This window comes from Anopheles coustani, chromosome 2 (assembly GCF_943734705.1).
Source record: "Anopheles coustani chromosome 2, idAnoCousDA_361_x.2, whole genome shotgun sequence".
In the NCBI taxonomy this organism is placed as follows: domain Eukaryota; kingdom Metazoa; phylum Arthropoda; class Insecta; order Diptera; family Culicidae; genus Anopheles; species Anopheles coustani.
Window position 1 is genome coordinate 65,157,829 of NC_071289.1, and position 21,930 is coordinate 65,179,758.

Here is a 21,930-nt window from a genome sequence, read left to right on the forward strand (position 1 = left end):
TTAAATTAATATTACTTAACGGTATGCACCTGCATTTCCATCTTGATGTGACACTCAAGTGAATAATAGATCAGCAAGTAACAGCTTAAGATAGTTTACAAGATATATCATCAATTATTTATTTCCTGTTTTTAACCCTCCTTTCTCGCAGGAACGCATGATCGCTCCGGATCGCCCATCATCTACATCGAGGTGGAGAAAACGCTAGCATCGGGGCTGAACTGTTACGAAATTGCGACCGTCCTACTGTACTACAACACCCTGCCGATCCAAAGGTAAGCCTTCGACAACACACTGCGTCCCGTCCCGAAACACGTACATTATCCGACGGGGTGTACTACTTAATTTAGTGTAAAAGTTACGCTCTCAAATGTGCGCTGAATGTTTGTGGAGATGATAAGAAAATCCTTTTGCGTCTTGTTCATTGCCCTGAAATGATGCAATAACGTTGCGACGAACGAGGGAGAGCTCTTCGAATATTGGAAGGTTGGTTTCCTTGCATCCCAATTGATTTCACCGATACCCTAAATCAAGGGGGACGAAACTGATTCTTTTTGTTTTTGCTTCTTTTCTTTCGCGAAGACAATTTTCGAAAGTATCACGATCGCTTGCAAAACAATCACTCCATTATCGTTACACGCATCGAACCGGGCGACGGAGAGGAATAAATCAAAAAGTTCTCTCGAAACCCTAGCGATCTATTCCTTATGTCCCAGTCACCTCGAAACATCATCGTTAAATGGCGTTAAATACGATCGCACTCAATTACTTAATCGAGAATTTATTTATTTATCGATATGTAATCAAGAAACGAAGTAATGAACATAAAATCTGTCCCGTAGTAAATTCAGTCAAAGAAAATGACCACTCAATTTCAATTATATGACATTTAGCGAAAAAAATAGTACACGTCTGAAACTTTCTCAATGTGATCGTTATTAGTTATTACTACTACTAAAAAATTTCCGGCTGGTGCCACTAGAGGCGTCACAGTAGCACGCTTTCTTTGGATGAATTTACTAAAAGACATACTTTATTTGATCGTCATAAGTGTAGTGTTTCAATTTATTCTGATTAATTTTATGTTTGTAATTTGGATTTGTGTCAAAAATATCTCATTTTTTTATTTGTGTTGCACAAAAAAATTAGCCGAAAACTGTATTCCAAAGTAAAACATAGGTTATACAATTTCCATCAATTTTTCATGCTCGCAAACCCTGCGATTAAAATGAATAATATTGTTCGTTCCTCGGAACTGCAACCGGTTGCATTCCATCGGAAACCAATAAATTAACATGTCTCCGAAAACTAAACGTCAAAAATGTATTCGTTCGAATTTGTGGTCCCTCCAGAACCGAGAATCCCGATCCTCCCCGGAGGCTGTTGTTCTTTTCTTCGCCATTCTCCGCGAGCTTCTCCGATGTGAAAGCGATCGGTGTGTGTTGTGTTTCGCGCACAAGAAGAAGGTAAATGTGGTTCGGTGGATAATTGAAAGCATGGTTCGATCATTTATCACATTCGAGCGTTGTAATTATGGACATTTTTCCTCGAGCTTCCTCCGAGCATTCCCTATTCACTGTATTCCTGTGCCGGTGTTTCGCGGTTACGCTAAATGTTTCGATGATCGATTTCTGTGGAAGTTATTTACTTACATGTTGGCTTATTTCTTTCCTTTCCAGACCCGCCCACTACACCCTCCACCTGCTGGTGCACGAGTGCGCCCAGCTCGCCTTCCTCGAGACGATCGAGAGCACCCTGCAGCTGCTCGATGGCCATCTGAAGCTGGCGGCAGTGTTCGTGTCCGGGTCGTACGACGCGCCGGAAGCCCCGGCGAAGGACCAGCTCCGGCCGGGCGGGGTGCGCATCAAGTATCTGAACAACGAGACGATCAAGAACTTCATCAGCACCGACAACCTGCCGATCCAGTGCTGCGGCTTCTACGTGCACGATCAGCGCGAGTGGGTCGACTTCTTCCAGCTGCTGGAACCGCTGCAGCAGCAGTGCGTCGAGACGGGCCGCCGACTGGTTGGGGTGTTGGGTGACCTACGCACCCTGGAATCGCAGCACCAGCACCAACAGCAGCAGCTACAGCAACAGCAGCCACCCGGTACTGCGACAACGCGCCGCCAGCTGCACTCCCAGCATCGGGCCCTCAGCCGAGCGCTGATGGACTCGGAGCTGCAGAACCTGCGCCGCAAGGGCCCGAACACCATCCAGCGGCTGCAGGACAAGCTGCCCGTTATCAACAACCGACACACGCTTAAACAAACCAAAAATCTAGTTAGAGCCTTTAGTGTAGATAGTAATACTCGTAGCGTTAATGGAGCATGTACCACCACCACCACCACCACGAACGGAGGCAGCAGCAACGGAGCGGTAAATGGAAGCCGGGTCGAACCAGGGCAGGACATCATCAACGCCCGGCTGGCCGAAGTTATTGCCATCTACGGTGAGGTCGATCGGGCCGCACGGAAGCTCGAGCAGCTCACCGAACAGCGCCGCGAACGGCTACGCGAGATGACACGCCAGCGCGCCCTCGACGATGAGATCAATGAGGTATGAGCCCCAACACTGGCACTTCGACGGTGGTCGTCGATGCCACACCGTGTGAAAGATATTAAACCATCACCGACATCAGCTACCGAAGGATAGGGTTCCTCATTCCGATCACATCGTGTGGTGTACCGTTTCCCAAACCCAGGATGTACACGTACCTTTTCCGCATACTCGAACGGGATAGTTTTCCACGCCATCCGCCCGAGCGTCAGATGGTTGACCTCCAAAGTCCCACACCCTCCCCACAAGGTGTACGTGGTTGGTTGAACCTGTAGGCCACTTTCTCCCGCGGGCCTCCTCGGAAGGCCCAGCCTCTTTTCTCCTTGACCGCAAGACGTTTGTGGCTTTTTGTATGACGTTGTGTTCGGCTTTTCCCCTCTTCCTATCCTATGTGAACCCAGTACCTAGCCCTCGGTACGTTAGGATAGTTCCTTGGGCACGTGAAAGATTGTAAAACCAAAAAACTCGACCCGCCCGGCCCGGAGAATGCGACCGGATCGTAATCGTTTATAAATTATACATTAGCTTTTAATTGTACCTACACGGTATAAATTATCGCACCTCGACGTCGACGGTGATGATGATGATGTTAGCGATGACGAAATGCGGCTCATGCGGTTACCGGGACCGGAAACAAACTCTCGATTTCATTCCGCGACGCTCACGCACCAATTTCCGTTGCCTTTTTTCCCAGCGTGAATGTGAATTCCATCTTTTTTTATGTCATCCTCCAATTGACTTTTTCTTTCGAACAATTATTGATTCTTTAATAAGTCCATGTGTTTTTTACACATTCCTCCCGCGCAGGTCATTTCTTGGATGCGAAACGAGGGCGAAAAATCACTCCGTACGTACGGTGATCCGGCCAGCCTGGAGTGCCCGGACGCGGCAAAAGAGTCCGAGCAGCAGTTCGAGCAGTTCTACTTCATCGCCCGCAAGCACCTGGGCAAGGGGCGTGACCTGTGCGATGCGTCCGGCGAGCTGGAGAGTATGCGCGAGAACCTCCGGATGCTGAAGGAGTGTGCGGACGAGTTTCAGGAGCGGTTGGAGCGGGTCCGGGAGCGCATCGAGGGTGCGGCACGGCTGCACAGTCTGCTGGGTATGCAGCAGCTCAAGCTGGACGAGGACATCCGCACGGAGATGCTGAAGTTGGCGCAAAAGATTGAAGCTCCCGAGCCGCTGGTTGAACGGTGCCGTCGGCTCCAGCTACCTACCGTGTCCATCGACTCCAGCAACGATGTGTCGCTTTGCTCCATCGGGGAACCGATGCCGGCGCCGGGGAGTGTGTGTAGCTCCAGCAATGGCCACAATAACAGCAACAACCACAACACGACAACCAGTACCAGTGATAACATAAGTCTAGATCTAAGCCTCTCCGACGAGACGATCACGGCCACGAGCACGCCGGAGAAGGGCAAATTTGGCCACCCTCAGGCACCACCGCGACCGATGTCGCCCCCATCGTCACTGCCAACGCTCCCGACGGAGCAGGGTGAACCTCAGCATCACCATCATCACCATCACCACGCGCACGATCAACAGCAACAGCAGCACTTGGATCATCATGACCACCATCACCATCCGGAAGCAGAGAACGGTCAAACGGGAGGGCTGCGACATCGGAGGAGTCAGAGCCATCATCATCACCACCATCACCATCATCACCATCGGCACGACGAGGAGGACGAGGAGCTGTCGAAGATGGCCGACTCGGGACTTGGTGGTTGCGATCGGTGCGAGGGTAATGCCAAGCTGGAACGTACCTGCTCCTGTCAGAGTTTCGACGATCCCAAGAACATGTGGTAGGTATTGCTTTTAATTCTAGAGAAAACCTCCTAAATACAGGTGTCTTTAGATGTAGGGAGTAAGTGCAATTGATATTGTAGTCCATTTGATCCATGGCAGACGATCTTCTATTTATTGATGATATATGAAATCCTGAGGGAGTCCGCGACAGCCGAGCGGTAGCGCCGGTTAGAAAATCGGCCCATGAGCGCCGGGGCTCACCACCTCGACGGCGTGGGTTCGAATCCCAACCGAGACCGGACCCTCCCCTGTACGAGAGGACTGACTATCCACGTACAACAGGGAAACAAGTCTCGTAAGCTCTTAACGGGCGGGCAGGCATAACCAAGAGGACGTTACGCCAAGAAGAAGAAGAAGAAGAAGATATGAAATCCTCTAAATGATGTCGAAAAACCCGATAATCAACTTACATAACTGGCGGCTTCATCTAGTATAACCTTGCATCTTCATTTAGGCCTAGTGCACACTTGTGTCCTTCGGAAATGTCCACTGGAGCCTGGAAAGTCTCCTTTGTTCCTCCCACCATACGGGGTTTGAGCAAAAAAAACCTGAGCATCTTTCTCTCGAAAACGACCGTATTGTACATACTAACAAGTAGGCTAAGATCATATAGCATTGTAAAATCAAGCTAAGCTAAACTTAACACCTTGCCATCCGGATACACCGTACGGTGTCATGAATCCGTATCGATTTACATCCGATCACATAATTTTAGTGTGCTGTCAACGCTGTCTCCTTAAACCTTCCACATCCTACGCTGGATGTAAACAAACATCACATGGAATGTAAACAAATTTCACAGGGCGCGTTGTAATTTGACTGGTTGGCTGCCAGCGCGAATTTCTGCTTCGATATTGTTGTCGTTGCTGCTGACCTTTTGAACCAAGATCGATGAAATTTTTGACGACTTCAATAGTACGTTGACCCACTTGTGCGTCACCCCTGTGTAGGCTTGCGGCTATTGTTGACAGGATCGTTGACAGTGTCATCATCATCTGGGGATTTTCCCTTGTTCATCTTCAGTCTACGGTTATTCGTCGCTTGCACAATGATTTGGTATGTTTCTGCCAAAATAAGAGCCTTCTGGATCTGGAACCTGGATCTGGACTGACTTATAAAAGATGTTGCCCTGAAGTTTCCACCTCCGAATTTCGGATGGCCCTCACTCGCGCTAGCTGGTCATTGTGATACATAAAAGTCGCATTAGTTTAGCCGAAGAATCAAACTAATAAACTACCCTTTACGTCCACTTCTAGCAACAACAGTGACGATCTGGACGAGGACTGCTTTGAGGGCATTTCAAAGCCACCGCTGGATCTGCAGATTCCGCTGCAGGCGAACGCTCATCTGTACTGCCACGCGTCGAACCTGCAGCTGGACTACGAGGAGAACAATCCGTTCGACCAGAAAACACAAAAGTATACCAAACTGATTGACCCCAAAAGAACCTTTTGCCTAACCTTTGTATGACTCTCCCGCAAACAGGACGCTTCTATTAATCATGCGCGAAATGATTGGCACAGAACGCGACTACGTTCGCTCGCTGCAGTACGTGATCGAGAACTACACGCAGGAGCTGCTGCGTGAGGACATCCCGCAGGCCCTGCGCGGTCAGCGTAACGTCATCTTCGGCAACATCGAGCGCATCAGCGAGTTCCACCGGCAGCACTTCCTTAGCGAGCTGGAAAGGTACGTACCGGATGTCTGCACAGAAATAGCACGGAGCTGGTGGTCATCACCAGCGACGACGTAAGACAAAAAGGAGGATCCCGACTGTCGCCGCCTGCTGTGGCGTTATCTGTTCATTTTCCATCTACTCTCATTCCGTAGGTAACCACCACAGTAGGCCTCCTCTTCCCGACGACAATTAAGACAGGGGGAGAGAAACAGTTCTCAAAACACGAAGCGAAGGATCTTTACGGCATCTTCTCAAGTATCTTGCCATTACTTTCGTACTATGTTTCCTTCTCTCAACCGTTAACCTACTCAGTTGACACATTGACACTGACGAAATGGGTTTATTTGGAGACGGGAAGGCGGAGGACCAGTATTCTATGCTCTAGTGTCCTTGTCGGTGGTTTAAAGTTCTCCGACCGGGGGCGGTTTCGTGTCCTTGTATATCTTTCCTTAAGGCTAACAAACTGAAACAATGACTTTCTTTAACGAGTTTCACCTTACGATCTCTGTCGTCCGAATTTCTTCTACGGATTGAATAGAGTTAATACCAAAAAAAAAAACAAACATTTACGAAATAACATTGTAGATAGTCAATGTATCCTGTAGGAATCTTCGTCGAAACCCTGACTATATCCCAATCGAGTAGAATTATTTAACTCTCTTATATATCCACCATGTTGTGTAAATTTTGTATATAGATACCACGCTATCCGATACAGTTATTTCTTTCACCGTATAGAGTTCTTTTTCAGCAAAAACCGTTTTTGACCCGAAGGTCCCAACACATACTTGAGAGGGAAAAACAGTTCAGGTGACAAATGGGTGGACAAAAAATAAGTGCGAAAGGGATTTCTTCAAGTTCAAGCAGGCTGATGCTGAGGTGTCCTCCAGTGAGGAACACTCCCTTCAACGATGACAAAATCCGATGGCTGGAGTTCTAGAAAGCCACACTCTTTGTGCGCCGGCTCGCTAGTTTTCTCTAATGCATCTTTGTCCATTACCGATTATTTCCCTCCCATCAGCTGTGAGCATCATCCGCTGAAGGTTGGCAGCGCGTTTCTGCGCCACGAGTCCAAGTTCTACCTGTACGCGCTGTACAACAAGAACAAACCGAAGAGCGACTCGCTGATGAGCGAAAATGGCACGCAGTTCTTCAAGACGAAGCAGATCGAGCTGAACGACAAGATGGACCTGGCGTCGTACCTGCTGAAGCCGGTGCAGCGGATGGGCAAGTACGCCCTGCTACTGCAGCAGCTCATGAAGGCTTGTGCGGATGTGCAAGTGAGTATTGGGGATTTAAGTAAAAAAGCGCAGACTTTACAAACGATTGTTTATCCCTTCCGCAGCACACCAACAGCAATCCGGAGATGCTGGAGGACCTGGAGCTGCTGCAGAAGGCCGAAGAGATGGTACGCTTTCAGCTGCGCCACGGAAACGACCTGCTAGCGATGGACAGCCTGCGCGATTGCGATGTGAACGTGAAGGAACAGGGACGTTTGCTGCGCCAGAACGAGTTTCTCGTGTGGGAAGGAAAGGCGGGAAAGAAGTCGCTCCGGCAGGTGTTCCTGTTCGAGGAGCTGGTCCTCTTCAGTAAAGCCCGTCGGTTCCCCGATCGGAAGGTACAATAGATCCACGAACTGACTTCGTGATTTCGGGAACTAATCCACCACTTTCGTTTGCCCACCCGTAGAATCTGGACATTTACATCTACAAAAACAGCATTAAAACGTCCGACATCGGGCTGACGGCGCACGTGGGCGACTCGCCGTACCGGTTCGAGATCTGGTTCCGGAAGCGCAAACCGGGCGACACCTGGACGCTGCAGACGATGAGCGAGGACGTGAAGAACGCGTGGACGGAGGAAATTTCCAAGCTGCTGTGGAAGCAGGCGAAGCGCAACCGCGAGATCCGGCTGGCCGAGATGTCCTCGATGGGGATCGGAAGCAAACCATGCCTTGACATCCGCCCGAGCCAGGATCAGATCAACGATCGGTCGATTAGCATTTCGCAGCTTGGTAAAGGTAAAGAGTAGAATAATGCAAACTGTGTGCATATCTAGTGTTCATGTTGTGTATAATTGTTTGCAGAACATGTTACCATTTTTACGTACTAATCTAATGTAGTATAATACACCGTCGATCGCTTGACAGCAAACAAAAAATAATTTTGCTGAATTTTGCAGTCTGATTTTTGGGTTGGGTATTTTTTTCCATTTCGAGTACGTTATCATAAATCACCAAATTTTCCTTTTCATATTCTTTCTAAAAAACAATCTCAATAGTTTTGCTTTCATTATGCAAACAAACGTAATTTTGTTATACTCATTAATTGAATCGACGTAAAGAGTGCGAAAAGAGATGTTTAAACACACGAAAATACAGAGATTACACACGAAATACAGAGCACAATAAGTCAACACAATCTTCGAAAGGGACCTATTCCCAACAAGGGGATGTTGTGTCATAAAGAAAAAACAATATTAATTATGCTTATTTTTGCAGTTTGATTTTCATGTTAGGTTTTTTTCCATTTCGGGTGCGTTATCATAACCTACCTTATTTTCAAATCAAAAGTTATTTTCTAGTACTATTTAGTTAAGAAAAGAGATGTTTAAGCACATGAAAACACAAAGATTAATACAATAAGCTAATTTTAAAACCCGTTCCCGAGAGTAATACCGTCCTTTCTTATAAAATTCTTGGCGAAATTCATCTGCATTTTTTGTGGCTGTAAAATTTGATGTGAAAACATACTTTTGCCTATTGTTTAAAACTCCCGTTGAAACTCATTTTTGTTCAAAATTACTACTTTAATTATTTTTCGTTTTATTACTTTTTGTTGATTGATTTTCACTGAAAAAAAGTTTAAGATCTTTTTTTATAAATACACTGAATTGTTTCGTTCCATTTCTGGCTGTACTCACTCACCAACGATCTGTTTCTTTTTCTTTAGCACCCAAACTGCGGAACTCCTTCATGGGCACCCTGCCGGAGTCGAAATCGAGCAAGCGTCCCCAATCGATCATCTCCGTCAGTTCGTCCTCGTCGGGCAGCTCGTCCGTCAGCACGGGCACGAGCTCGACGACCAGCGGCTGCGAGGCGACGACGGTCAGCGTCAGCGGCAACAGCAACAGTTCGTCCGCTTCCTCCTCGGCCGCCAGCAACAGTGGCAGCGCGAGCAGCAGTGCCAGCAGCACGAGCGCCACCAACAGCATCAACACCACCACCTGCAAGCGCCTCACGCTCAGTATTACCGACCCGAACGCGCCGGCACCTCTGAAGACGAGCTACAAGAAGCATCAGCGATCAACGACCCTCGTGAGCCAATGTTCTATGGGTAAGGTATTTGGGGGACAACATTCCCCACCGTCCGCAGAAAGTCTTTGCTTTACGCTTTTTAATAACAATAACCTTTCCTTCCTTCTCGTCGTAGAGAGTGGCATCATAGCTGACATTTCCCTGAGCCCGGACGAGGTGCTGGATGGGCCACACTGGCCCCCGCTGCACCACCATCACCACCATCATCTGCAACACCTTCATCAACCAAAGCACCACCACGCCGCCCTGAGGAAGTCGCACAGTGTGGCCTCTTCGGGCGCCTCCGGAACCGCGCCGAACATCTCGGCCTCCACCGCCGCTACCAACGCGGGACCACCCCACTCGCTGTCCCTCGATGGCGGCCCGGACGACAAGCCGGAACACGGCAGCAGTAAAACCAATGGAACCTCGGCAACTGAAGCGAACAGCAACACCATTACCGTTCACCTTTAAACACAGAACAAAATAACAAAGAAAAAAAATGATTGATAATCATACACAATCTTCCAATGGCGATAGAGCCTCTCTCTCTCTCTCTCTCTCTGGTCGGAGGATTGTTCCTCAGCAACACATTGTACAAACCATTGAAATGCAAACAAAAAACCAGAACTAAGTTAACTCACCCCCCGTGCGCGGCCACGAACACACGTTGGTGTCCATATTTTAACCGACCCTTCCTTGGATCACCAGCTCCAAGGAGGGCTAAGAGGAAGGGAAATGCATGTACATTTATGAGAATGATTGTTCAGTGTTTGTATGTGAGAGTGTTTAACAAACAGCCAGGATCTTTTATTCATTTTCCAAACGCAAACAAGCGATCGAACCGTGGACCGTGTGTGTGTGTGTGTGTAAGTGACACCGGTGGTCGCTTTTCGCTAGCAGTATCATTATTACAATTATTAAGTATTACGAGTAATATTTTTCTTCTACCGCGCTTTTCCCCCCACTCTTTATTTTCCTTTAAAAAAACGCAACTTTCGTGGCAAAAAACAATTAAAGATAAAAGTAATCTAAGATCGAACGCATATAGCTAAAGGAGTAAAATTAGCGAAAAAGGAACTTAAATTAAAACTCGTATAAAAGACCACGAAATCGGAATTTGTTCGGAGAGACGGCCGGCAGCCAAGACGAAACAATACATTGCATGGAGGAGAAAAAAGATAACTAAACTAAACATAAAAAGAAACCCGAAAGCGGAACTACATTCGTTAGGGAAAACATTTAATGTGAAGGATAATTTATTGTATTAACGTGTTAAATTATGTCTTTTAGCAAGGAACTCGATAAACTATCGAACGCAAACGTATCGGGACGAAAGGAGGGTTAAGATTTGAGGAAATTCAGATGTAAAAGAAGCGGATCGACTAATTTAAAGATAAGAAAAGGGAAATTCCTTTGCTCTCTGAAACAGTACTTGTGTCAGCAGTAAGGAACGATGATTTGCGTGTATATTCTAACCGCAACCGGGTCCCTTTGGAAAGGTCAAATGGTTTCCTTCGCTAAGCATAACCTATAATGGACAAAAACAACACATAATTAGGTTAACGCCAACGCTTGAATGCGGCGAATCTTTCCAACCAAACCGCGCGGAAGAGTTTTGTTTTCCAAGCCAACCATCCATCAAGCAAATCTTCAAGAGTCGTGCAAAAATTTCTTTATTCTTATGTGCTATTATCTCTCCGCCGTGCTTTTTTTTTGTTGTATTGACGAGTTTGTGTTTCTTTCTCGAGCATAAGCTGCTATTTTCCACGATCGGTTGGTAGCGAAGGTGGAGTAGCGAGGGTGAGCAGCGAGACATATGGAAGTAAGGAAGAATAAAATGATATATAGTATTTTATTTACCTGTAAAAAGAAACCTGCATTCGTATTTCTTTAAATTGAAATGTTACAATAATATCCGAAATGGGAAACGACGTTCGAAGAAAAGGTTCATTTGACTCCACAATACACTAAATATTGTAAGCAAAATTGCGCATAACTTTTATGCTCGCGGGACGGAGTTGTATGCAAGATTTGTGTTTTATCCAGGGATGATGGTTATGTTGGGTCGCCCTAAAAGCAGGGGTTGCCAACTTTTTGATGCTCTGCCGCGAAGCCCGTCCGCACTGGAGCTAGACCATCTCATATTTATTGTAAAAAAGGGTATTTAATAGAATATTTAATGTTGCAAAACTTGAGTCAATAAGAGAAGAAATACTCATTTATTTTATTTTCAATAGCAAACTGATCTAATATGGTTGTTGACGCTGTAAAAAATATAAAACAACACAAATAGCGCCGAGTTCATCGTCAAAGATCGTTTCAAACGCTCAGGGTTCGACCAATTTCACACCGAAAGCAGTTGCTTTGATACCAGGGTCGCATGATCTACCAGGAGGTAGCCCGGTACCCCGAACGCCGATCGTGACCCGTTGACCAATCAGCGGTCAGAGGTTTGGTCACCCCTCTCCAGCATGCCTGACTCGACTGATAACGCTCGATAACAGTACCGAGGGGAAGGCAAAAAGTCAAGCAGCGCGTGGGTGGAGAAAGTAACGGGCAAAAACGAGACGACATGAGTCTCCGTGGCGGCAAAGGAATTTAGAATGGGATAAATAGTTTGACCTAACCATTTCTACTCGATCATGGTAGCCTCCTGCGGTGATCTTGTACCCTGGTATGAAACACTGAAAAGTCAGGAGTGGCGAACTCCTCCGGCGAAAGCCCTTTTCGGGTTGGCAAGGAAACGGCACACTTGACCCGGAATGATGTGGTTTTTTGGTTTAGTTTTTATTTTTGTCTTACTTAACATCTGCACGTTTGCTAACTATTATGCTGTATTAACGTTTATTAACACTGTTCTTTTCTCATTTCCTTTGCATCTGACGGACTTTCTCCTGTCTCTTCTCGCGCTTCTGTTCTCATCGGTATCTTTGAACATTCATGTCTTCCAGCCTCGCTTGATCGTTTCACGCTGCGCTGGTGGTTCTTGCACTATTCGAGGGTGGTTCGTAGATATCAAGATGGTCGTTCGGTGGTGAGTCTTCTTTGGTTTGTCTGTTTTCCTCTGCCTTTTGGATGGTTGCTTCGATTTGGCTCTTTTGATTGTTACTTTCTTGACGATTGTTTGTTTGTTTGTTTGTTTTTTTTAAACGGCACAGATCAGAGATCAAAATACATAAGACACACACACGATTTCTGTTTATTGTCATATTCTTTGGCGCTTCGTTGCGGTTGTTTTTTCCATGTTCACACTATGAACCAGGAGCTTTCTACTTTCTGTTCTGTTTCTGTTTTACTCTTTTTGCAGGACTTTCACAATTTTTCACTTTTTTCGCATATTGGATCGGTTTGTTTTTTTTCTCTTTTGCTAAAGGATCTTGTTCTCTAGTTTTCGAAACGGCATACTGGTAAGCTGTGTCTCTTCAGTTTTTCCTTTTCTTTTTCTCACTTCACGTCTTCTACTTTTCTTCTAAGATGCTTCTTAACACGTACGTACTCCTACACTCACGCTCTCCTCTATTGCTTGAAACTAATGCTTACTCCCAGGTCTTAATGACTTCGTTGGCTGTTGTAGTTGGTACAAATTTACACACCGGAAAAGGGAAAACGGCCGATTGTAGGGTCGACCAACAAACCAGCGAATGGGGAAGAAAAGAAAGAAAGAAAAGAGAAACATTCATTATAGACAAACAATATTTAAAGTTCGTAAGAGGATAAACATTTTTTTCCATAACTTAAGATAATAATTTGAAGCATTTTTCATTTCAAAGCAGAAGCAATTTTTTGAAAAAAAAAAACAGTATAATTCCAAATAAAAGCGAACAATTGACGGATAGAGGGTTCTTATAAAGAAAGAAAAAACTTGGAAAATTTAATTATGATTTAAAGCTTTTTTTCTCAATCCATTTCAAAGGATGAGTCTAAAAACTGGAGCAGAAGAGATGGGACGAAACAGTCACTCAAGAAGGGCGGTACACGCACTTCGTAAAGTGGGGGAAAATTCAATCGAATAGAAGCACGCGATAAGAATAGAAGCATATTTAGAGATATCGTTTAACGCACGAAACATTTCCTTTGAAGCGCTTGGTAAGAATTAAATTTTGAAGCAATGAAATCGAAGCCAAATTCTGACGATCACAATAAAGCGACACGATTTATTTTGGAAAATTTGGAAAAAAGCCAGGACAGGATGATTGGTCGATTGGTTGGACTCGTTTTCCCGGTCGAAGAAGATGTCCACGCGTGTGACATTCGTGGCGCGTTTTCCTTTCCTTACCCATAACCCCTCGGGGTTTTCGTTTTTTTCCTCCCTCGAGAGCTGGGAAATACATACGCACATGTGTTTGTCTTTGTCTCGTTTGGAGCTGCGCGCTCGGGGGATGCAAGAAAATTGGAAGGAAAATGGCGACGGCGGCGGCGGTGGCGGTGATGACGGCGACGGTCGCTGGGCGGCTGGCGATTGATGGGTTGCTGCTGTGGGGTTCGTGCTTCGAGGGAGGGGGTTCGACGAGCAAAGACATCACGGCGGGGACGGACGGAACGGGAACGGGTCACAAAAATACAAACACACAAACAAACACGCACACGGCCGGTGGGGAGTGGTGGTGGGTTGGGAAAATGGGGGCTTCGTTCGCCGGCGAAGCGATGAGACGCGATCTGGTGATGATGGATTCGGGTAACTTCTGCACGATCTCTCACCGCGGAGATGAGATGGGTGTGAGTTTTCCACCCGGTTTCGCTTCATTCCTTTCTTTTTCCCGGTTAAGTTTTCATGGCCGCCGTTGATTATGATGACGATGGATGATGGAGGGTAGGGCAAGCAAAGGCTCACTTTGATGATCACAGGAAAGCAGAGAACCACTGGGGCGCGCCTACTGTGTGAACGTCTTGACGAGTGTGTTTTGTGTGTATGCGTTTCTTGTTTCTTAGTGTTGTGTGATCTAGTGTGCCGTTTGTTTTTCTTCAAGCGAAACGAAATGGATTAACCGGAATTCCAACCGGCGTTCCCGGAAGTCGCCAGGACTCCCGGCCGCAATCCTTCTCCGTTATCGTGTGTTCTGTTTTTTATTTTATCCAGGGCCACCCGTTTCTTCCATCCTTTCCCATCCCCCACCCGGGAGGATGTTGATGGGCCGACGGTTCGCCGCCTTCGTGACCTGTCTTCAACTCATGTTTAGCAGCTTCCGGCGAAGGAAAATGCAAATGGCAGGTAGGAAAAGTCGACGATGTTGAGTTTCTTTTCTGTTTGGCGGCCACAAGGACACATGTTGCACACATACACACACGCACTCAACAGAGAGACACACACACACAGGAGGTACATATCACGCCACACCACCGTCCGACAAACTCGAGATCGGTGTGGAGAGGTCTCGTACTTTATTTCATTCTCGTATCGCGATTAAGAAGGGGGGCGCTTCACTTATTATGAAGAAGTTGAAGAAAAATAAATATACACACACACACACACGCGGCTAGTCGCGGGGGGGTAACAGATACAAAGGGCCGTAACCGGAGGGGGATTGGTTGGTATTGTTTTTCCTGTGTGCATCTGTGTGTGTGTGTGCGTTTTGTTTTCACTACCCCCTCTGACTGGGTGGGGGGCGGGTGAAAGGGAAGCTGCGGGTTGCGGCACGAAGCGGTCTTCACTTTCTCTTGCTTTTCATATTATGGTAGTTCTGGTGGTGGTGGTGGTGGTTGGTGGTTGTGGTGATGGTGGAAGTAGGTAGAGAGCGAGGGGGGAGTGTTGATATTTGAAGGTGGTTCTGTTCTGACACACACGCCTTTTTATACTTTTATAATTTATTAAGAAGATTTTCTAATGGAAATCAGGATTGACTGTTGGCAGAAAGAGTAGAAGGGGAAGAAAAAGAAAGAGAGAAAGAAAATTGATCACAATTAACAAAATGTGTTTGGGTTTTTTTCCAACACACGGACAATGACGGAAGACTATCTCTTTTCCGTTGAAAAACTACAAACAGGTGCGTTTTTTTTTTTTACAAAGGTGTGCCAAACTACAAACTACTCAAATTTGCTTCACTGCGTGTTGTTTCTTTTACAAACAAACATAAACAAATTTGTTTTGCTTTCTACAACGCGTGGAAGTAAAATTAATTACTCATCCAACTTATTTAAATTTTGTGCAAGAATGTCTTTAGTATTTACTGAAATCAGTCGAAAGAAGGGATTAATGTTTCTACTGCTACAAAACAAAGGTATTGCTTAATTTATGGTTATTACTAACTAATCTCTACGATTCTACATAATTTGGAATCAAATTCATTCACAGCCAGACAGTTTGTTCTAATTTTTACAAAATAGGAGACGATCGAGCAAACGATCATCGTCGAGTGATCAACTACAGGAATATCGAAATGGCGTGCATTCGAATGGAGTAACGAACGAGTGATGATGATGATGATAACATTGTCGGGAAAATGATGTGATTGTTTTGTACAGAATATAGACTAACATTTAGATTTCTTAGTAGGATGCACAAATACCTTACGCTTGTACATGTTGTTGCTGTATGATGCTGTGTGTGCTCTGTCGCCCCCATTTTGTAGGTGAAAGCATTCTTATATCTTGCGATGGCGGGGCCGGCGGGTTTTCCCACCCACCCAAGGACTGTTCTTTTTTTAGTGGCTTTCCTTCTTCTTTCCCGCTCGCCACTTTCTTCCGGCTCAGGCGGGGGCGCGAGAGGGGCGAGCGGAAAGTGTAGCGCGCATAAAATGCATTTGTTTTGTGGTGAAGATGGTGTTGGTATGATGGCAAGCAATAGGGGTTTTCCTTCAGCTGTTTGTGGTTTGTTTTGTTGCTTGGTTGGTTGATTTGCTGCTGCTGCTTCAAAGGAACACACTGCTCATTCCTTCACACTCACACACATACACACTCTTTAGCGGCATGAACTGCTCGAGGAGTAACATCAGTATACAAACGACACACGCATGAAGGATGTTAACGGGGGTTGTCGAAAGGATTCGTCCAGGCGGAAAAGGGCTGGAATTGGTATCCAGTTTACTTTTGGCCCGGTTCGTGTTTGTGTTTTGTTGACAGGTTGGTTGCATTTGAGGAGAAAGGCGAAATGCATCAGAGCTTTATGCGGGACGTGTGTGTGGATTGATGTTTTCACTTCTTTTTACTTTCCACACACAAGTCCCTTTAGTGAACGTTGTTAGTTTAAAATGAAAAGTACAAACACTGTTAGGAAAAAGCCTGTTAATTATTTTCGGTATATTTAAAATGTATTTTTTTTATTATTTTTATTTTATTTTTATCGTTTTTTTCCTTCCCTCGTTTACGCTTTTATCTCCACTCAACGGCATTATGTTGCCATCCTTCAAACTATCTTTAGTTTGTTTGTTTTTTTGTGTATTTTTTTATCGACCGCTTCCTCAGAAAGGGAAGAGCAAGAAGCTTTCCCCGTCGATTTCTTCGTTTTTTCTACGTTTGCTCGATCTTTGTATTGTTTATCCTCTCTCTATGTTAACGAACGGGGTTTTTTTTCGTTTGAAATCAACTCCCTTCTTCCTCTCCATCCGGTTTGGTTTAGCGAATATGCACAATCAATCCGCAATCAATAGGGGGAGGGATTTAGAGGGGGGGATGCTGCCACTGCACGTCGATTGTGACCGAAAACGGAGTGCAGCAACAATCAGTGTGTAGCGTTTTCCTACATCCTTTCATGACCATTGCATTACCTAGTTGTGTGTTTCACTTTAGCTTGCTTCTTGTCTTACCTTATCACCTAAACGGAGTTTCTTTTTCAATGTGTGTTAGAATGTTCTCTATTGGTTTGTTTTGCTTTGTTAATGTGTGTTTTGATTTCGTGTGTATGTTTTATATTTTATTGTTATGTGTTTTTATTTTCTTATTTTGCTCGCCTCTAACAACTGCACACACACACATACAGTTTGTATGAAAAAACTAACAACTTACACACTCCATACAGCGTGTAAGTACAAACGTTCAACGTGTTCGTGCCATCCAATTCAATTTTTATGTGGAAAACAACAAGGGGGTTATTGGGGGCTTGTGATTGCTAAATGGGTATTATTCTACGGACCCCTGTTTTCCTTGGCATGGACATTCACACATACACACACAAACACCTAAAAAAAACTAAAAATTCTCTGGGTCGGTGTATTCATTAGTGAATTCCCATTTTTCCATACACCTTCTAGGTGGGTAAAGAGATAAAAATTAAATCGTCTTTCAAAAGAACAATCGACAATAATCGATTCCAATGCCAAAATCCGAAAAGCTTTGTAGAGTGAAAACCAGAAAAACGTGCGTGCTCATTTGTACACGGTACGTAGCGAAAAGGAAAATAAAAATAAATAGCAAATGTTTGCAATATGAAGGAAAAAGAGGAACAATTACAACAGGACACCCTACACCGTCTGTATCTCCTGGAGTTTGTCAATAATTTGTTGAACCCCCGCCAACAGGTAGTGCAGCTTAGTGGGGAGATGGCTCTATCTAATTGTGCTGAATCGTTCCTCTCCTTAGGATTTTCCCTTGTTGTTTCACTTGCTGGATGGAATAACGGTGCAAAATCTCAACCACGGTCTCAGTTTTGTCTCTATTCTAGGCACACAATATCTCTGGTTAGTCTCGGGTTTCTCCGGAAGCCACAAATCAGTAAAAAAAAAATAAGTGAAAAGCAAACGGAAAGCCCCATAGGGATGGAAGCTTCCCCGCACACTTCAGTCTAACAGTCAACAGAAGCATTATTTATTGGGAAAATTGGAACATTCGGAGGAGAAACCAAAAACAAAACTCAGTTCGTTTTAACGCGATTCCATCTGCCCTCTAGTGGAGTGGATTCGTAGGTCAAAATGACGATAATGTAACTCGCCACGAGTAAACAGTTCACCGAAGACAACTTCATGTCCGATAAAACAATTCTCGTCAGCGGCTTCTTTCCAGCGACCAAGAGAAGAACGATCACATTCTCCAGGTTCTTATTATTTCATACTTTTAGTTCGCGTCGTCGTGGTTTTTTTTTCGAAATCGATTCAATGAAACGTTAAAAATTAAAAAATCCTAGCAAGGATGTTCTTTTACGTCTCACGTTCTTAGCCGCGTCTTCACTTCTTTATTTTATTAGCGTCCTCCACACAATTAGCTCAATCATATTCTTGTATGTTTCGTATGCGGTTGAGTTTGATCTTTTCTTTTTACTAAATAAGTTAAGTAATTCACGCTCATAACTTAAATCGGAAGTTAGGAAAGATGGATAGAGAGATATACGAAGGCGGAGAGTAAGAGAGTTAGGGAGCAAGATGGAAGGACAGGACACTCTAAAGCTTGTCATTCGCAACAATGCGTCAAACCTTAACATAGCTGTTCTTGTTGTGAAGGTTCGGTGGTGTGTGGTAGGACAGACAGGGAGATGAAGAAGGAGAAAGAGAGAGCCACTGCATAGAGTGATCTTCTCGAACAATAGGGGGTTGCAAGGGGATTAAATGGGTATGCTGAGGCGAGGCATGTGTGTGTGTGGGTGGTGAAGAGTTAGTTATAATTTAAAAACGGGAAATTTAAGTAATTTCCAAACCTAGAGAAAATGTTCCAGGCTTTAATCACTTAATTATACTAGAAAATCCTAAAAGCGGAAAACTTAAGCCACACAAATTTCGCTCTTTTCAAGGAATAGAAATGGGAAAAATATACACACACGCACACACACACACACGTCCCTAGCGCACCATTCGTTCGTTGTTTGGTGGGTGGAAAGAAATCTTGACTTAACTTAGGATAGATTGCAACAAACTTTTCATACACACACACACGCGTATTCTTTTTTACTAAAGCTGTTAAAATGTAGTGGATGCGCATTAATAATTCTGCACACAACTTTCGATCCGACTCTATATAGAGCCAATCGTTCTTCCGTCTGTTTAACGATCGATAATGGATGCACGGTGTTTGTGAAAGGGATGAAGAGGAGAGCGAGCTTATAGAAGAAATTAAAACAGTCTCGTTCCTGCTGCATATGACAAAACGGAACGACGGTGGTTTTATACAAGGTAAGTATATAGTATTACAGCAGCATATCAGCATATCATAAACTTCGGCTCACACGCATTCACTGCCATTATTGTGTTCACGCACGCAAGAACACGCACATACCGGGTGGCGTCTCGCACGCCCTTTGGGCGGTATGTGGGTTGCTTTCCGGGGGGACAGAGATCACCCCAAGCCTTATTTTAATAGTACGCGAATCACTGGCTGATCGCTCTGTGTGATTTTCTTATATGGGGTCCACATCGTAGAGTGCGTTGAGATTTGAAAAGTGTGCTAAGCCTACTATGTAAAACCATGTGCTGCTCGTGTTGTGATTGGTTAAGCCTTCAATAAAAAAAAAACCTTTGCTCCTAATCAACTGTTCTACCTGGGGTTTGCATGGTTGCTTATTCGAAGTGGGATTGTGTATGTATGGGATGTGTGTATGTGTGCCTTAAATGTTTGGGAAAACCGGGAAAACACTCCCAAAACAGAAGAGATAGCTTTTAAATAGTTTAATTAAAATAATAGTTCAACTATCACCCCATCATCATTCCTGTATCGCGGCGGTTTTCGATCACTGTTGAGTGTCCGCTACTCTTCCGCTCTAGGGAACCGGATACACGAGGAGAGGACATCAATCGTGTGTAAGTGTGTCTCTTCACTCCACGTTCTCGAGCGCGGCTCGACTATAAGCCCAACTTGTTCCGCTTGAGAAAGGTCCGACACCTCGTTTTGTTTTGTTTACTTCTTTATCTAAACTCTTTACAAGGAATTTGCTAAATATTGGAATTACATATAATGCGCTCTTCTCTTCTCTCTTCCTCTATCTACTACCTGCACGCAAAACGGCGCGCGCTCATGAAACAAAAGTTTTGCTAAGTAGCACTAGTAGTAGTAATAGTAGAAGTAGTGGTAAAAGGTAAGGGTTCCGTAGTGCAAACTAGACTGGGGTAGTCGTAGAAATAGTAGCAATATTTATAGTACGTACGTAATGGTAAAAACAAAAAAAAAACAAAATAGAGAAAATAATCTTTTCCGATTATACATACAATCAAACAGATAAAGTGAAAATTCTTTTCTAGAATATTTTCGCGCCAGGCAGACTTTGGACGATATTTCTCCACATTAACTACAATTATCCGCTCTCACGGAGAGGCGCGGCGCAGAAAAGATTGTGCAGAGAATTAGTGCACATATTTATGCTTGCATAGGGGGAGAAAGAGGTCGTTTTGTGTTTTGTGTTTTGGTTTTGTTTTTCCCGCTCTCGAAACGAATGAATATTTGTTTAATGGGTAAAAATCTTTATGATAGATTTTCGAAGTAAAAAAAAACCTAGACTCGAATGAATAGTGGCGTGTTTCCCCCTTCGGTTGGTGAATCGGTTGCGCGATCGAGGACTTGGGAAATGGATTCGATTTTCCCCTTCCCGATCAGTGTTGTTGTATGTGTGCTATAGAGATGTGGGTATGTTTTACGACCGATTTTACCGATACCAGTCCTTAACTACTCCTTCCATCGTATTCCTCCTACTCGTCGTCGATCCACGTTCTTCCACGAGTTTCCTCGGGCGGGTAGAGGGGACGCGGGCGCGTGTGTATGTTGGTGTGTTTTATAGCCTGTATAAGGTTCGTAGTTTACCTAGACGCCCACCTCCCCACCTCCCCGCCCGCTTCTCTTCTGACTTTCTATTAGCCCTAGTAAACAGTAGTAGTTTCCTTAGTAGGTAGGCGAGAGTGGATGTGCTTCTATCTAAGTGTATCTCATCATTAGCATCTCACACATCTTTTTGTGACTGCCAACGCTTTATGGACCCCATATGATGTAAGCAAAGAACACGGCCCACGCTAACACTAGTCCATGCATATTTTTGATATAGCTCTCACCGTCCGAAATCCTTCTGGCGACGAACTTCAGGATTTCATCCAGCAGCACGACCGGCAGCGAGAACTTCATGACGGTGATCCACTCATCTCCGTTCAGTGGCGTAACTTGGAAAACGGTCTGAAGAGAAATTGAAAGGAAGGAGAGATATCAGGTTAGTCAAATCCACTGTAAAGAACAGCGATTCCAGCTCAGTCCGGTCCGGGGGCACTTACGGAAAGAACGTCAACGTGGAGGATGACGAAGTGGAGAGCGAACGACAGACACATGGAGGCAATGAGCCACAAGTTGCACCATGGCGGCATCTGGATCAGCGACTGGTTCTCAGACAAGCTGTGAGGAGAGAGTGAGAGCGAGAGAGGGAGAGAAACATTGTGTAATCATTTCGTTGGGACTTTTTCATATAAGAAATGCCTTACCTGTTCATGGCGTTCAACATCTCAATGGTGACCAGCACGGACAGAGCCATGGTCATCGGATGCGGGTCGTTGAAGATCTTGCAGTCAAGACCCTTGAACTCCTCGCCACCGCCCAGGCAGGACAGGTGGTGGGTGAGCTGCCAGTACGACAGCTGCGGGCCAGTCTCAGAGAACATGAACCACCAGGCAGCACCACCGACGGTAGCGCAACCGACATATCCACCGATGGCCATGTAACTGTGGTGATAAAAATAAGTATTTGAAGGTTAAAACGATTCGTT

At 45.1% G+C, this 21,930-nt stretch overlaps 2 protein-coding genes across 3 annotated transcripts in view; one reads left to right on the plus strand and one right to left on the minus strand.

Annotated features, from left to right (window-relative positions):
• Nucleotides 1-10,041, plus strand: part of LOC131263843 (uncharacterized) — a 28,430-nt gene extending 18,389 nt beyond the window's left edge. Inside the window, exons 3-13 of the mRNA XM_058266108.1 lie at nucleotides 152-275; nucleotides 1,680-2,556; nucleotides 3,364-4,083; nucleotides 4,150-4,358; nucleotides 5,619-5,780; nucleotides 5,848-6,051; nucleotides 7,062-7,320; nucleotides 7,386-7,658; nucleotides 7,730-8,060; nucleotides 8,992-9,375; nucleotides 9,472-10,041. Of these exons, the coding sequence (XP_058122091.1) occupies nucleotides 152-275; nucleotides 1,680-2,556; nucleotides 3,364-4,083; nucleotides 4,150-4,358; nucleotides 5,619-5,780; nucleotides 5,848-6,051; nucleotides 7,062-7,320; nucleotides 7,386-7,658; nucleotides 7,730-8,060; nucleotides 8,992-9,375; nucleotides 9,472-9,809 (3,881 nt within the window). The 3' untranslated portion in view covers nucleotides 9,810-10,041. The remainder of the gene's footprint in view (nucleotides 1-151; nucleotides 276-1,679; nucleotides 2,557-3,363; nucleotides 4,084-4,149; nucleotides 4,359-5,618; nucleotides 5,781-5,847; nucleotides 6,052-7,061; nucleotides 7,321-7,385; nucleotides 7,659-7,729; nucleotides 8,061-8,991; nucleotides 9,376-9,471) is intronic.
• Nucleotides 10,042-12,401: 2,360 nt separating this feature from the next.
• The window catches only part of LOC131263846 (calcium-transporting ATPase sarcoplasmic/endoplasmic reticulum type), a 27,587-nt gene continuing 18,058 nt past the window's right edge, over nucleotides 12,402-21,930 (minus strand). The window contains exons 7-10 of one of the 2 annotated variants that reach the window (XM_058266117.1): nucleotides 21,650-21,886; nucleotides 21,446-21,563; nucleotides 21,233-21,350; nucleotides 12,402-12,903 (exon numbers count right to left, since the gene is read on the minus strand). In XM_058266117.1, coding sequence (XP_058122100.1) covers nucleotides 12,875-12,903; nucleotides 21,233-21,350; nucleotides 21,446-21,563; nucleotides 21,650-21,886 — 502 coding nt within the window. In that variant the 3' untranslated portion in view covers nucleotides 12,402-12,874. Of the gene's footprint in view, nucleotides 12,904-16,630; nucleotides 21,351-21,445; nucleotides 21,564-21,649; nucleotides 21,887-21,930 lie in introns of those variants that run through there. The other variant, XM_058266116.1, reaches the window with a different exon arrangement.